Source organism: Simochromis diagramma, unplaced genomic scaffold, assembly GCF_900408965.1.
Source record: "Simochromis diagramma unplaced genomic scaffold, fSimDia1.1 OVJJ01000421.1, whole genome shotgun sequence".
In the NCBI taxonomy this organism is placed as follows: domain Eukaryota; kingdom Metazoa; phylum Chordata; class Actinopteri; order Cichliformes; family Cichlidae; genus Simochromis; species Simochromis diagramma.
The window spans coordinates 1,949,845-1,964,112 of record NW_024387250.1 but is presented as its reverse complement, the minus strand read 5'-3'; the positions used below and the strand labels follow the sequence as shown (position 1 = coordinate 1,964,112).

The 14,268-nt window shown below is 42.5% G+C and overlaps 2 protein-coding genes across 4 annotated transcripts in view; one reads left to right on the top strand and one right to left on the bottom strand.

Moving 5' to 3' along the window:
• Positions 1–169: 169 nt before the first annotated feature.
• On the top strand, positions 170–2,803 carry LOC120714997 (5-hydroxytryptamine receptor 1D). The gene is made up of 3 exons (XM_040001713.1): positions 170–332; positions 694–854; positions 1,508–2,803. The coding sequence occupies exons 1-3, from the start codon at positions 170–172 to the stop codon at positions 2,801–2,803; spliced, it is 1,620 nt and encodes a 539-aa protein (XP_039857647.1).
• Positions 2,804–3,538: 735 nt separating this feature from the next.
• Positions 3,539–14,268, bottom strand: part of slc35f3b (solute carrier family 35 member F3b) — a 54,613-nt gene continuing 43,883 nt past the window's right edge. For all 3 annotated transcript variants that reach the window (XM_040001038.1, XM_040001037.1, XM_040001039.1), the window contains 5 exons: positions 12,373–12,592; positions 7,194–7,319; positions 6,115–6,307; positions 5,916–6,005; positions 3,539–5,650 (listed from right to left, as the gene is read on the bottom strand). In XM_040001038.1, the coding sequence (XP_039856972.1) occupies positions 5,409–5,650; positions 5,916–6,005; positions 6,115–6,307; positions 7,194–7,319; positions 12,373–12,592 (871 nt within the window). In that variant the 3' untranslated portion in view covers positions 3,539–5,408. The remainder of the gene's footprint in view (positions 5,651–5,915; positions 6,006–6,114; positions 6,308–7,193; positions 7,320–12,372; positions 12,593–14,268) is intronic.

The window sequence follows — 14,268 nt, the reverse complement described above, 5'->3', positions numbered from 1 at the left end:
TACAGCAGGTGCGCATACGTCCCCCTCCCTCCCCTTAAAACCTGCAGACCTTCGGGGCAGAGCAGGAGCAGATGGAGTAGCTTACATGCGATAACAGTTGTGTATTTTTCTGTGGAGACGGGCTTGTACTCGACTCAGCATGTGAGGATAGTAGTTATTTGACTGGGATATGGACGATCCGGGTGGCTCCTGGTTGGAGCCCAGGTTGTTCCTGCAGGTAGCAACTACTGTGAGTGCAAACTGGACTGAAGGCTCGGAGCTGGGGGTGTCCAAGCAGACCCAGCTGGTCCTGGAGATCCTCATGGTGCTGATGTGTTTGGGCGCTGTGACAGGTACAGACTCATCTGCTGATACTTAATTGCCAATTAAGGTATTTTAATTACTAAAAATTTTGTGATCTTCTCATATCCATAAAGTGAAAAAAAGCACTTTCAGTACCAGAACAATTCATTGATTGACACAGTAGAGCTTTAAAGATTTGTTAAAGGTTAATTTACCTGCATTTCAGTATTTTAGGTGTTTATAGGATCTTCTGTTAACATAGTGCTTGTAGTATCCACTAATTAGAATTAATTAATTTCTGCCTCTCTGTCTGAGTCACAAATAAAACAAATACTTTTTTTAATATCCACCCACTAGTCTGACCCGTGTATCACGGCGTGTTTGTGCTTGTGTTGTTGTATTTCTGTGTAGGCAACATTCTTGTTATTGTTATTGTGGCTGCAACCAAAACTTTCCACTCGGTGACGTCGGTGCTCATCATGAACCTGGCCATCAGCGACCTCCTGGTGGGCATCGGGGTCATGCCGTTTGTTGCCCTGTCCGTCATGAACCGTGGATGGGTGGATTGCACGGTACGTCACCCGTGTCCAGTCTAGCATGATTAAATTTTGTGCCAAAAAGTGATTTCCGGTATTTGCCAAAAACTGATTGCTTTTAATTTAAACTGCTATAAATAACTCGTTGGTGTATAATATGTGAAACATATGTCAAATGTATCCCTCATGAATGATATCACGTCATCTTGAGCAACAAACAACATTCCTGTAACAAGGTAGAAGCCGCAATCAGTTTTTGGCAGTGAGTTTTATGTATCCTTTATGTATGCAGTTAAAAAAAAATATTGTTGACTTGAAAAATGTCTCTTTTAAGAGCAATCTGGCCAAGAGGACAGTTGGAATTGCAACAAATGCGAAAATAGTTCTGTAAATATATTTTACGTGGACAAAAGGGAGCTGATTGATTATAATGTAAGTGCAATAACACAGTCACAAAGATACTTGAGAAACAGGTAATTTTGTAATTTTATATATAACCCCTTTGTAATACCTGTTCACCAAAGTCTATTTAGCAACATACGTAACGATGTTACACATAAAAAAAACACACGCAAACATTGGAAATCAGTTTTTGGCAGGCAATCAGTTTTTGGCACAACACCGGAAACGGCGTTTTTGCTTTGCTCCACTGTGTGCACGTGTGATGAGGTTGTGTCTCTGTCTGACAGGACCTCTGTTCGTATGTGGGTTACACCTCCTCTGTGTACTGCACAGCTTCTGTACTCACCCTGGCTGCCATTGCCCTCGACCGCTACCACTCCATCATAGACTGCTTGCGCTACAGCTCCCGCTGGACCCTGTGGAGAATTTGTGCTGTGGTCCTGTGGATCTGGTTGCAGGCGCTGGCCACCAGTTGCCCCCCACTGCTGGGCTGGAGCTCAGTCAGCTATGTGGACCCCATGTACAGCTGTGCAGTGAACTGGGCCAGCAGTCCTAGTTACACCGCTTTCATGGCTTTCCTCTCGTACGTCTTACCTGCAGTGGTCATCCTCTTCTGCTACGTGAACATTGTCAAGGTGGCCCGCAGCCACGCCAGGAGGATCCACACTCTCGAGGACTCCGTGCAGCGCTGCAGGAATCTCCCAGACTATGCTCCTGGGGATTCTTCCAATCAGCACAGCGGGTGCCACCACACCCCATCGACACTGATCTACCACATAAGTGGACAGTTTGTGTCTCAAGTTGGTACAGGGGAAGAAGATTATATCAACGATGCTCTTCCTGAAGCTACCACAGAGCAGAGAAGGTCGGCGTCCAGGCGCCTTTTCTCTTTCCTGGCTCAAAGTGCCTCCCAAGTTCCTCTCCAGAACTCCCAGCAGCATCACAGCCACCATGGTGTGGTCCGGCTCTTCATGGTCATCGCAGCCTTCTTCCTCTGCTGGACCCCTTACATAAGCGTGGCCCTTGTTCAGGCCACAGAAACTGCGATTTCAGGCCAGTCCACCCTCGTCCCAAACTCTGCTGTTACTTTCTCCTACTGGCTGGTGCTGTTGAACTCTGATATCAATCCTCTACTGTACGCACTGCTTAGCAAGCGTTTCCAAAACGCTCTTCAGGGACTCAGGCAAAAAATAAGCACTCGTCTGGGGAGCGTAGTGGGAAGGGGAAATGAGCTCAGACCAGAGGGAGACGATGGAAGGAGCAGCGAGCCCAGCACGCTGACCACAACCCATCCCGGGCTGGCCTCCAGCTCTGAGAGCAACAGATCATTGTGTTCTCACTCCATTTTCACTGTCAGCACCGACTTCAAACACCAGTCTGAGAAACATCTGTGCAGTGTGTGTCATCCTCAAAAGAGGTCTACGTGGCAAGATGCATCAAGTGACATGAGAGCAGACTGCCTGCAGGTCCCCTCCCGGCCACAAGAGGGCAGCAGACTACCTTTTTCTGCTGTGACCGAGGAGCGGCAGGCCACTTTTTTCTATGGCCAGATAACAGTGAGAGTTGAGCATGATATTACTTAGTCAGGATACCTGTGGCATCAGACATGAGACCACAGTTAAAAACTATTTTATTATTTTTTATTTTATCCGGCAATGAATTGTTTGGTCAAGAAAATGTAAGAAAAATTGAAATTTCCATCCCATTTTGACCTAATTTCTGATTAATCTTCCTTTTTTTTTTTGTCTGACCACCAGTCTTCAACTCAAGCAAACTGACGTTATTATCACAGAAGATCAGTAAAAAAAAAAAAAAAAAAATCAAAGCTAACAAATAATTCATTTGTCCTAGAATTAAAAAAAAAATGGAAGTAGTCACTGGACAATCCAAGGTCTCGGGCACCTTTCTGTGTGGAGTCTGCATCATCTCCTCCTTGCCTGTTTGGGTTAGGTTTCCACAGATACCTGCATGCTAAGCTAATTGTTGTTTCTAGTTTGCCTTTATTGGATAACTCAGACTTATAAGCGCAAATCAGACTGATTTGTAACCAAGACTACAGTTGTTTATATAAATAACAACAACAAAAAAGCAGTGTACTTCTAAATTGGTTTCCAGGTTCATTGATATTTTTTTTTTAAATTTAATTTTAAGTGTGCTGTCTCACCCAACACCTGCTAAACCTTGCCAAATTGTTTGGTTTGTCACTCAGTTGTTTACTTGATGACTTTCTTTGGCAAGAAAAAAAAACCTCGACAAGGAAATGTATTGAAAAGAAATATTTTTATATAGTACATGTGATTACACTTGAAGACACCCAACAGTAGCTCTAATAAACCCGTCATTTATTCATGTTCGGAACATCTCCTCCTCAAATGTGATAATCATATGTTGCATCTCAGTGTAAAAATCGTCATTCCTTACAAAGGTTTACATTTATGTCTAGCAATAATTCCAGAGGAATACATTATTATTATTTATTGTCATACAGAATGACAATGGGAAACAGTGCTAATGTACTCTATTGCGAAACAAAGAAAAGGCAGTGAAGTGGACTTTTTCGGCTGCATCTGCTCGTACAGTACGTGCATGCTCGTTCTGCAAGACGTCACTCGCTGTCTTCTCAAGATTAAGTCGGCAACCAAATGCAAACAAATATAAATGTGTCAAGTTTGTCTCAATAAAGAAAGAAGGAAAAAGAAAATCGTTCAGATGAGTATAAGAAGGTTAGTATTAAACAGTCTCTGTGCAGCAGTCTGTGGTGGCACTGTAAAAAACAGATAGCACATTGCGAGCGTGTGTGTGGTCGAGTGATGTTCGTACATTCACAACAAGGCAGAGTTTCCACCGTTGCTTTACAAGGCGTGCACCTCAGTTTCTCTCGGGGGTCAACCACACCATGGTGGCTGTGATGCTTGCCTCAGAAATGTGATAAACGAAAGCAGACAAAGGTTTCTTTTTTTCTTCTTCTTTTTTTTTGATCACTAGAAGAGCCGTGTGTCAGCACTCCTCTCCTCAAGCCACAGTGGGACAGTTTTCCAGTCTGTAATTCCCACGCGAAATGAAACGATGTAATTGAACTGCTGCACATTTGTCTGTGTGCATATGATACTAAAATGTTAAAAGAGAGGCTCAGAGATAGCTGTGTTTAAAGTAATTAAAGGGGTAGTTCCATTAACCTGTCAGTCTTATTTTGAGATATCAAAGCTTTTAACAATATTTGAATGTGTTTGTTTAAATTGCTTGCTTAATAAAATGTTCACGCTATTTCCTACTGGTGTGCTGGCAACATAAAGCAAGTGTTAGGCAACTGCTTTGTGGATGGATTGAAAGCAATCCCACTGTTTGACAAACACCTCAATGATATAATGCATTGAAAGCGAATGTAGATATCGCGTGACTAAACTGTGGGGCCCGAACAATGAGTGAGTGTTGACAGAAGTGGGAGTCTAGCCCAAGGAAAGCACATAACCACGGGGAGCCAATCAGTGCGGATGAAATGAAACTGACCTCTTCTCTAAGAGTGAATAGAGAGACACATTGTGAAAGCTTCTTCAGCCCAGACTGATCCTCAGACGTCCAGACAGGTCCCTTCACACCAGATGAGCTTCACAGGTCCACAGCTCCGGGACATCCAAGGTGTGAAATATAGCTATGTACAAGTGCACAAAAGGCAGGTATTTGTCACTAAGTTTACACCCGCAGAAGGCTACCGGGCCTCGTGTTCTGTTTTCAGGCATTCAGCTTTGTAGGCATTCTTCTTTGGATCTTAGAGGTGTGTAAATGTGTACATGTTAAAGCCAGCTGGTCTACAAGGTGTTAGGGCTGCCTTGAGAGATGTCTGCCTCTTTATTCCTCCTCACTGAAATATATCAGGCAAGTTGGCGAGTCTTCCCAGAGGCGAGGAATCAGAGGAATGATTAAGAGGTACAGCAAAATTAACGCATGGTTCAATCAGTTATACCTGATCATTTTAAGGATTACAAATGATAGAAGTCCATGCACCGACTTGGTTAACTTGTGAGCAAGAATGATGCCAAATGAATGAAACGCGATCTTCCCCCTCGGTTGAAAAGCTGCAGATCAGAGGGCAGTCCAAAAGGCAAGGAACCAGGCAGATCACGTGGGTTAACACCCCTCATTTCCCTCCCACCTCATGTATATGTGTCTGTGTGATGATATTTCATATATTCAAAGTGCATATGTTGACATGGAGGTCCTGGCTCTCCCTCTCCAGTTGAGCCCTGTGCCAGCTCCGGCCTCTCCGCTGCCCTCTGCTGGCTCGTCACGTTTGCGCAGCTTCTGGCTGAGCTGGATAATGCACTGGTCCCAGTCCTCTGGTAACAGCAGCATTAGGAAACCCAAGCAAATGATGAACACAGCAATGAGGCGCACCGAGTTAAAGTGAATTTCACACGTGTAGAGGTCCACCACTGTAAAAAAGCAAATAAATAAAAAGGTACTGTGTCAATAGAAGGGAACAACTGGGTTTATGTAAATGAATGAAAATTGTAACTGTGCGTGTTTATGAAATAAAAATAGTTAATTGTACATCGAGAGGGAGCCTGGTTTGAAAATTAAATGGAGTCTTTCATCAAATATAGATAGAAACCTTTGGGAGAATCCAGTGCCATCAAATATTAAATGGTGACCAGATATAAAAAGCTAGCACTCTTAGAGGAAAGCCAAGAGACTTACTGGCGTTTACAGGAACACTTAGGACAATGCCAAGGGAAATTAATGTCGGGTATGTTATCGCGATGCCAAAGTTCACCAGGACGTTGAAAGCTGTAGGAACAAAGCAGAATTAGAGCAGCAGCGGACTACACGATGAGAATGTTGCTATTTGTAGATTACACAACCAGCCGGTGCACATTACTGCTCTGTCGCCATATACCGAAAAGCAGGGCTGCGACCCCACAGAGGTAGGCCCATGGGATGTCTCTGAGTGATTCGATGTACTCCACGTGTGTAAAATACAGCATGACTGGCACAAAGCTGACGAAAACAAAATTGGTGCTTCCAACGATGCTCAGAAAGAGTGCAGCCTCTCCAAATTTGGCACTTCCCAGCACCATCTTAAAGAGCACCTGAGAATAAAGAGGAAGGAGAGTGATGCATACATCGAATCTGCCCTCTTCAGGAGCTGAGGTATATTACAGAGGGCGAAGCCTGCCAAGTACCTGCCATGTCTCTGGCCCAGGGCCACTGCTGTCTGTTTATCACATTAGGGCGGCACAGACAGCAGGGCAAAGGAGACCAGACCCTGTCAAAACATAGCTATATAATATCTGTCCTGTAACCTCCTTGATCAGGGTAACACAGCCTGAGGCCTGCAACCAAATGCGTAGGTATTGCGTACTTCTGGCAGGTGAGTCTCACACTACATAATCCCCTTCTGTCTTCTGCCACCTGGTTACATAATTAGAAGGGAGCTAGACAGGGCAACTTACAGAGACGTGTCCATACATACAGCATGCTTACCTATTTTTTATTCCACCGTGAATAAAAGTGGCGCTACAATAGAACTTTATGCTCAGCGGTACAATACACACTGACGAAATGCAATCAAATCCTAGAGGTTTTGCGGATCGATCTAAATACCGATATTATCGATACCAACGTTGGCATTGTATCGGATCGATACTAGCATAAAAGAATGTCCTCCAAGTTCAGTATGTAGCTCACTGAATTGTGTGGAAAAGTATACCTCAAACATGCAATATGAAAAATGTCCTTTTTGTGTATAGACTATAGCACACGGAAACAACAGAACCCAAAGTGTTTCAGAGACGGACAGCTTCAATATGCACGAGTAGCTGAAAGGTGTGTTTTTGTTATATCACTTGATGATGATTCATCTCATAAATCATAAGCTGCTTTTATAGTTTAAAAGCATCGATATCATCAATGTTGGCCCTGGATTTAGTTGATATCACATCCATACCAAAATCTGCAGTATCGCACAGCAAATACCTTATAGAGCGCTGACATCGAAGCAGAGGCCACGACCAAAGCAATGCCGATGACCGAGTGGCTGTGGAATCCATCGGCATAGGTCATCATTACGATGCCTGCTATGGCCAAGATAGCAGCTACTATCTATACAGAGAGAGAGAGAGAGAGAGAGAGAGCATCAGTGAGTGAAGGATGGACAACATGCTGCTCACAGTTTGGTGAAAAAGGCACCTTATCCCCTTACCGCCGCGGAGGGACACAGCAGGCCCACATGGCCTCAGCTTTGTCATTCAGTGCAGAAATAACAAGCCTCACAGAACCAGGCTTGAAGCAGCCTAATTAGTGGGTGGGTTGTTATTTCATAGTAAACAAGCTTTTCATTTGATATTTACGTTTTCTACGTGCAGTGCAGAAAGTACCTGCTCTCAGATTCACCCTGTAAGCGCTTCCAACACAGGACAGGCAGCTTTTACAGTGTTGGCTTGATTGTGTGACATTGATTTCCGTTACAAAGCCATCGTGTTTACAAACCAAATCCCCCCTCACACCACTCAGTCCAGCGGCCCCTGCTTTTCTCTCCCACTCCCCGCCTCTGCAATTATCACAGCTTCAAGATGGCAAGAATCCATCAGCTTCACCCTGCTCTGGGTCAACTGTGATGCGTAAAAGGCAAACCTCTTGTGTTTTATTGCATTAAAATCTGGTTTGTCTGGGTTATATGTTCATAGTGTATATGTGAGAACTGTACAGCAGTGATGGGGCTACGGTGCAGCCCAGCTGAGTGGATTAGCACCGCATTAAGGAGGTGTCGGGAAGATAAATGAGCCGCGTGTTTTTGCTTGGCCAAAGCACCTTAAGCAAGTCTGGCTAAATGTCTCTTTCTGCACTGCAGGCTGCCTGTCAGTCACTGCTACACCTTTCATTTTAGAAAATGGCCATTTGCTCACGGCGTCAGCAACAATTTAAGATGTTTCAGCACAATGTGGAGGGTCAGAGGGAGGAAGGACTGTGGCTTCACCCAAACTTGTTCTGCAATGAGCAGGTGTGACCGATTAGTCCGGTGGGTAGCTTATGTCATTACGGTGGCGTAACTGCAGCACGTGGACCTTGCACTTTTTACAAATCATAAATCTAAACATGGGTCACAAAGAAAAAAAAAAAAAACACCGAGTGGAGCTAGTCATCGGTTTTATCCACAAAGTGCCACTGAAAAAAACCTCCCTGTTTAACGAGGTTGATGTAGCATCCCCCTCATCGCTCTCTCTCTCTTCCCTTTCTGTTTCTCCTCCTTCACTTTCATGAAATACTTGTTCAAGTTCCCCTGCATTACTGCAGACATCCAAACACTGCAATCCTTACTACCAGGCAACAGAGAGCAAGAGAGGGGAGGGCGTGTAAGCGAGTGAGTGAAGCGGGACTATTACTGTACTTGTCTCTTACCGAGGCTTTTCATCACAAATAATGGGGCTGACGAGTCGGGGCATACACAAGGGAGAGACGGGGTGCTTGTGAGTGTGTGAGAGGAAAAGGGGGGGGCATCGTGCAAAGTGCGGGACGGCTGCAGATGTGAAAGCATCTGAGGCGTACAGTGAGAGGAGATAAACAGATATCTTAATTCACAAAGGTAAGTAACCCCTTACTGTCCTGCTTCTCTGTCTTTATCAGTCACAAACTTGCCGGCTAACACACACATGCACAGACCAGGAAGCACATTTGAATGACACTGTGATCACCGGTAGGTAATCATCCCGTGGTGCTCATAACCTGCTCTCTACTCAACCGTGCTGTGTGTGTAGCTCACAGATTCAAATGGAAATTCAGTCAAAGCAAATCATCACAAATTTGCATTTCTTTGCAGATTAGAGACCCTTTTTTTTGTCATGATGGCTGATGAAGTGTAAAACTGAGTTTGGTATAAAACTTGCAGTTAAAAATGCACATTTGACCAGAGAAGACAGTATTAGAGATGAGTGCAGCTTCTAAGAAGGTAAAACTGCAGGATTGCCTTAAATCTGCCAGTAGGTGGCAGCAACTCTGGTTTCAAAAAGAAATCTGGTTGTGAAGTAAACATCTATGACATCATGACCTCAGTAAACACTTTCCTGATAAGTTTATAGTGTCAATCATCTGTTCCAAGTTTAGTAAGAGTTGGAAAGTATGATCCTGATAAAAGCCAAAAGGAGAGTAAATCAGGGTCTGCTTTAGAGTGGGCCACTGTGACTGAGAAGTCTCTACAGTCAATGCATAAAGTGTCCTTAGATTTTCCAAGGGATTTACCGCTTTCTTGTAATGTATGGGTTCAAATGCCAGTATGGAGATGATGAAAATACCTCTTTTCTTTTTGGTCCAGTCATAAAGTAATCAGAGGTATGTTGCCATCTCATGTAGAGTCATGTTAAAGAGTAGGTTTCATAAGATTATACTGTAATATTCAAAATATAATAAACAATACAGAAAAACAAAGATAATTTTTTAATCTGTCCATATCAAACTTAGGATCATGACCCAAACGTGTGCATCGGTTTACAAGATAAGTCCTGGAGACATTTATATTCCTGTAAGGAAGAGAGAAGAAATAAAAAATTTGCCTTCCCCCCAATCTTGTCTCGTGTCTCATGATGAACAGGATACTTTTGTATCTTTGGGGATCTGAACATAATCAAACTGATTCAATCTAGGAAGGAGAAAAAATAAAATGTTTGGTGGACCTAGTCATAAATCACATAAATCAACGTGTGACAGTCAGCCTGTGGGGCCAATATTGGCCACGGTCTTATCTTAAATAAGTTTCGTCATAATCAGTGAGATTCAAGATAAATGGGACGCTCAAACATCTCACCAAAAAAATACACGAGTGCAGTGCCCGTTCTAAACGTGGGAGTGAAGAACGGGCTGATAGCAGCTTGCAGTATTCTTCACAACCGCATCAGCAAGCGATTAAAGCCATTCGTCGCAGCTCACCATGCACACCCACGGAAAAGCAAAGATATTTAGACTTTACAACCATTTCATTTACACTCAGTGTGCCTCTATTTCCTTTTGCTGTCATTTGTTATGGATCTACTGTTTCTCATAGACAACAAAGACCCAATGAAAGCCTGAGCAGATGTTATAACATTAACGTATCTGGCCACTGATGAAAAATCGAACAGAAACTCCAGTTTATTAATTCCCTGTTTTACAGAACAACTGCACTAAAAACAGGATGGTGGGACAGATGATAGTGCAAAACTGCTTTACAACATATAATACTGATATATATATCTATACAGGGAGTGCAGAATTATTAGGCAAATGAGTATTTTGTCCACATCATCCTCTTCATGCATGTTGTCTTACTCCAAGCTGTATAGGCTCGAAAGCCTACTACCAATTAAGCATATTAGGTGATGTGCATCTCTGTAATGAGAAGGGGTGTGGTCTAATGACATCAACACCCTATATCAGGTGTGCATAATTATTAGGCAACGTCCTTTCCTTTGGCAAAATGGGTCAAAAGAAGGACTTGACAGGCTCAGAAAAGTCAAAAACAGTGAGATATCTTGCAGAGGGATGCAGCAGTCCCAAAATTGCAAAGCTTCTGAAGCGTGATCATCGAACAATCAAGCGTTTCATTCAAAATAGTCAACAGGGTCGCAAGAAGCGTGTGGAAAAACCAAGGAGCAAAATAACTGCCCATGAAATGAGAAAAGTCAAGCGTGCAGCTGCCAAGATGCCACTTGCCACCAGTTTGGCCATATTTCAGAGCTGCAACATCACTGGAGTGCCCAAAAGCACAAGGTGTGCAATACTCAGAGACATGGCCAAGGTAAGAAAGGCTGAAAGACGACCACCACTGAACAAGACACACAAGCTGAAACGTCAAGACTGGGCCAAGAAATATCTCAAGACTGGTTTTTCTAAGGTTTTATGGACTGATGAAATGAGAGTGAGTCTTGATGGGCCAGATGGATGGGCCCGTGGCTGGATTGGTAAAGGGCAGAGAGCTCCAGTCCGACTCAGACGCCAGCAAGGTGGAGGTGGAGTACTGGTTTGGGCTGGTATCATCAAAGATGAGCTTGTGGGGCCTTTTCGGGTTGAGGATGGAGTCAAGCTCAACTCCCAGTCCTACTGCCAGTTCCTGGAAGACACCTTCTTCAAGCAGTGGTACAGGAAGAAGTCTGCATCTTCAAGAAAAACATGATTTTCATGCAGGACAATGCTCCATCACACGCGTCCAAGTACTCCACAGCGTGGCTGGCAAGAAAGGGTATAAAAGAAGAAAAACTAATGACATGGCCACCTTGTTCACCTGATCTGAACCCCATTGAGAACCTGTGGTCCATCATCAAATGTGAGATTTACAAGGAGGGAAAACAGTACACCTCTCTGAACAGTGTCTGGGAGGCTGTGGTTGCTGCTGCACGCAATGTTGATGGTGAACAGATCAAAACACTGACAGAATCCATGGATGGCAGGCTTTTGAGTGTCCTTGCAAAGAAAGGTGGCTATATTGGTCGCTGATTTGTTTTTGTTTTGTTTTTGAATGTCAGAAATGTATATTTGTGAATGTGGAGATGTTATATTGGTTTCACTGGTAAAAATAAATAATTGAAATGGGTATATATTTGTTTTTTGTTAAGTTGCCTAATAATTATGCACAGTAATAGTCACCTGCACACACAGATATCCCCCTATAATAGCTAAAACTAAAAACAAACTAAAAACTACTTCCAAAAATATTCAGCTTTGATATTAATGAGTTTTTTGGGTTCATTGAGAACATGGTTGTTGTTCAATAATAAAATTATTCCTCAAAGATACAACTTGCCTAATAATTCTGCACTCCCTGTATATATTGATGTGCTCATCCCACAGCTCACCAATTACCTACAATGATGTAATTAGAAATCATTCATTGGCTGTCTTGGGGGTGAGTCGTGGTCACTGCTCTTGCCACATTAAGTACAAAGGGGTAAATATCTTGTTGGATATAGTGACTTTATATAACATAGTAAATTATTCTTCAAAACTAATTCAAAAGACACGCTTTTGGTTATTAGCTTGTTTACTGCAAATAAAACTTACAAGCCAAGAGGGGACAGTGTGAAAATCCTTGCTTTCTGTGTCCTGTGCTCGAGTTAGACACCTTAACTAAAGACTCATAATTTTCTCTTGGAAGAAAAAAAAAAACCCACACGCATGCAGATATACTCACCCTGACCCCCATGAAGCGGTCTCTGAGCACGATCCATGACAGCAGGAAGACGAAGGCCTTGTTACAACAGAATAGCGCTGACACATCTGTTGTGTTGATCTTCCTGAGGGCCTGCAGGTACAGGTAGTTGGTGAGGATCCACAGCAGGCCAAAAGGAGCTACCTTGGTGAAAAACACCTTCGGTGTCAGGCCATCGTCGCCGAAAAACCTGCAGCACTCCCTGTGTGCACGACCAAAATGAAGACTGTTAACCTTCTAAAAATGTAGTATGATTTTAAAGCTGATGAGTATTATCACTCTGGGACCAATTAACACCAGTGAACACAAACAGCACAATCTGAAAAACACACTTAATGCCAATGAGTGACTGCAGTAATTCCCACTTCAACAGTTACATCTAAATTATGTTCGTCCCACATTATAGACACGTGGGACCAATGCTACCCTACTAGAAGAATGGTTTAATATTTAATTGCAAATTAAGATCTGCCACAAGGCATTAAAGTTAAATATTCAACTGTCCCCATTAAGAAATTAAACAACCTGTTTGGTCCTCAGGTGTTTTGTCTGGTTACATCTGACAAATATCTCAGTACAGCAAAGAAATGGGATAATCTTTGCTGCTACAACAGGACATATTCAATGACTAAATCGAAGAAAACAGCTGTTTGATACTTCATAGTGACAACAGGCAGAAATGTATTTAATGTACTCAGAAAAGTCTTCTTTCATCTTCCTCCGTTCTCAGCATTACTTGTGGACACTCTGGGGGTTCAGCTTCTGGGTATGAGTTTCCGTATGGACTTAAACATGAAGGGAAAATGGGGACAGAAATAAATGTTGCTGTGACTGATGCATGTGATGAATAACTCAGGCAAATTTGTAATGACTCAGATAACAGCCATGCAATTCTAAGGTTTTATGTATGATAAAAAATCATCTGGTCTTAGATTTAGGTGAATAAAACCTCAGGTGAATTACAAAGCATGACATATTACACCATGACATTATTTATTTAACTAAAATTGAGCTAAAATGTAGAAGATGTGTGTGAAAAACTAACTACACCTTTATCGCTTCCAAAGGAATTAAGAGGTTGTATTAACACAATGCCAAAGAGGAACGACATCAGCAGCGATCTTAGAGAAGCAACTATTGCTGGCAATCAATTTAAATCCTTCATTCTACAGTGAGAAAGTTTATTCACAAGTGGAAATATTCAAGGCAGCTGTTAGTCTTCCTAGGAGCGGACATCCTAGCAAATTCACCCCAAGGTCAGACCATGCAATGCTCAGAGAAACCTCAAAAAAGACTCTGGGAGCTACATCTCAAAATTTACAGGTCTGAGTTAGTTAAATGTTGAGGTTTATGCTACAATCAGAAAAGGACTGAACAAATATGGCTTGTTTGGAGAGAAAGCCTCTTTGTTACAAAAAGAATGTGACCCCACAGCTAGGCTAGGGGTGCAACCATACACAAAATTCATGGTTCGATATTTTTTCGATACAAAAAAATGTTCATGCCTTTTTAATTTGTCATTTATTAAAATTATAAATATATATTTTAACTCAAAAGTACAGTTTTAAATTTAATGTTGCTGAAACAACAAAATAAAAATAAATAAATCTATCTGATCAAGAAATCGCTCATCTTTGGAAAAGAGAGTTTATTACAGAGAAATGGCTGTTTCCAAAATAAAAGCTATACTATAGCTTCTTCTGGGCTATATTCTCAGCAGCATATTAAACATATCAGGTCCCCATAAGGAGAATCATGTGCTAACGCCTGTCTAAATGACACGGGTAAAGTTTGTAGCATGTGTGCTTGTTGTTTTTGTGTGCTTCCACTTGTCTTTGCACTAGGACCAAATCGGTATAAATGTGCAGTCATATTCGT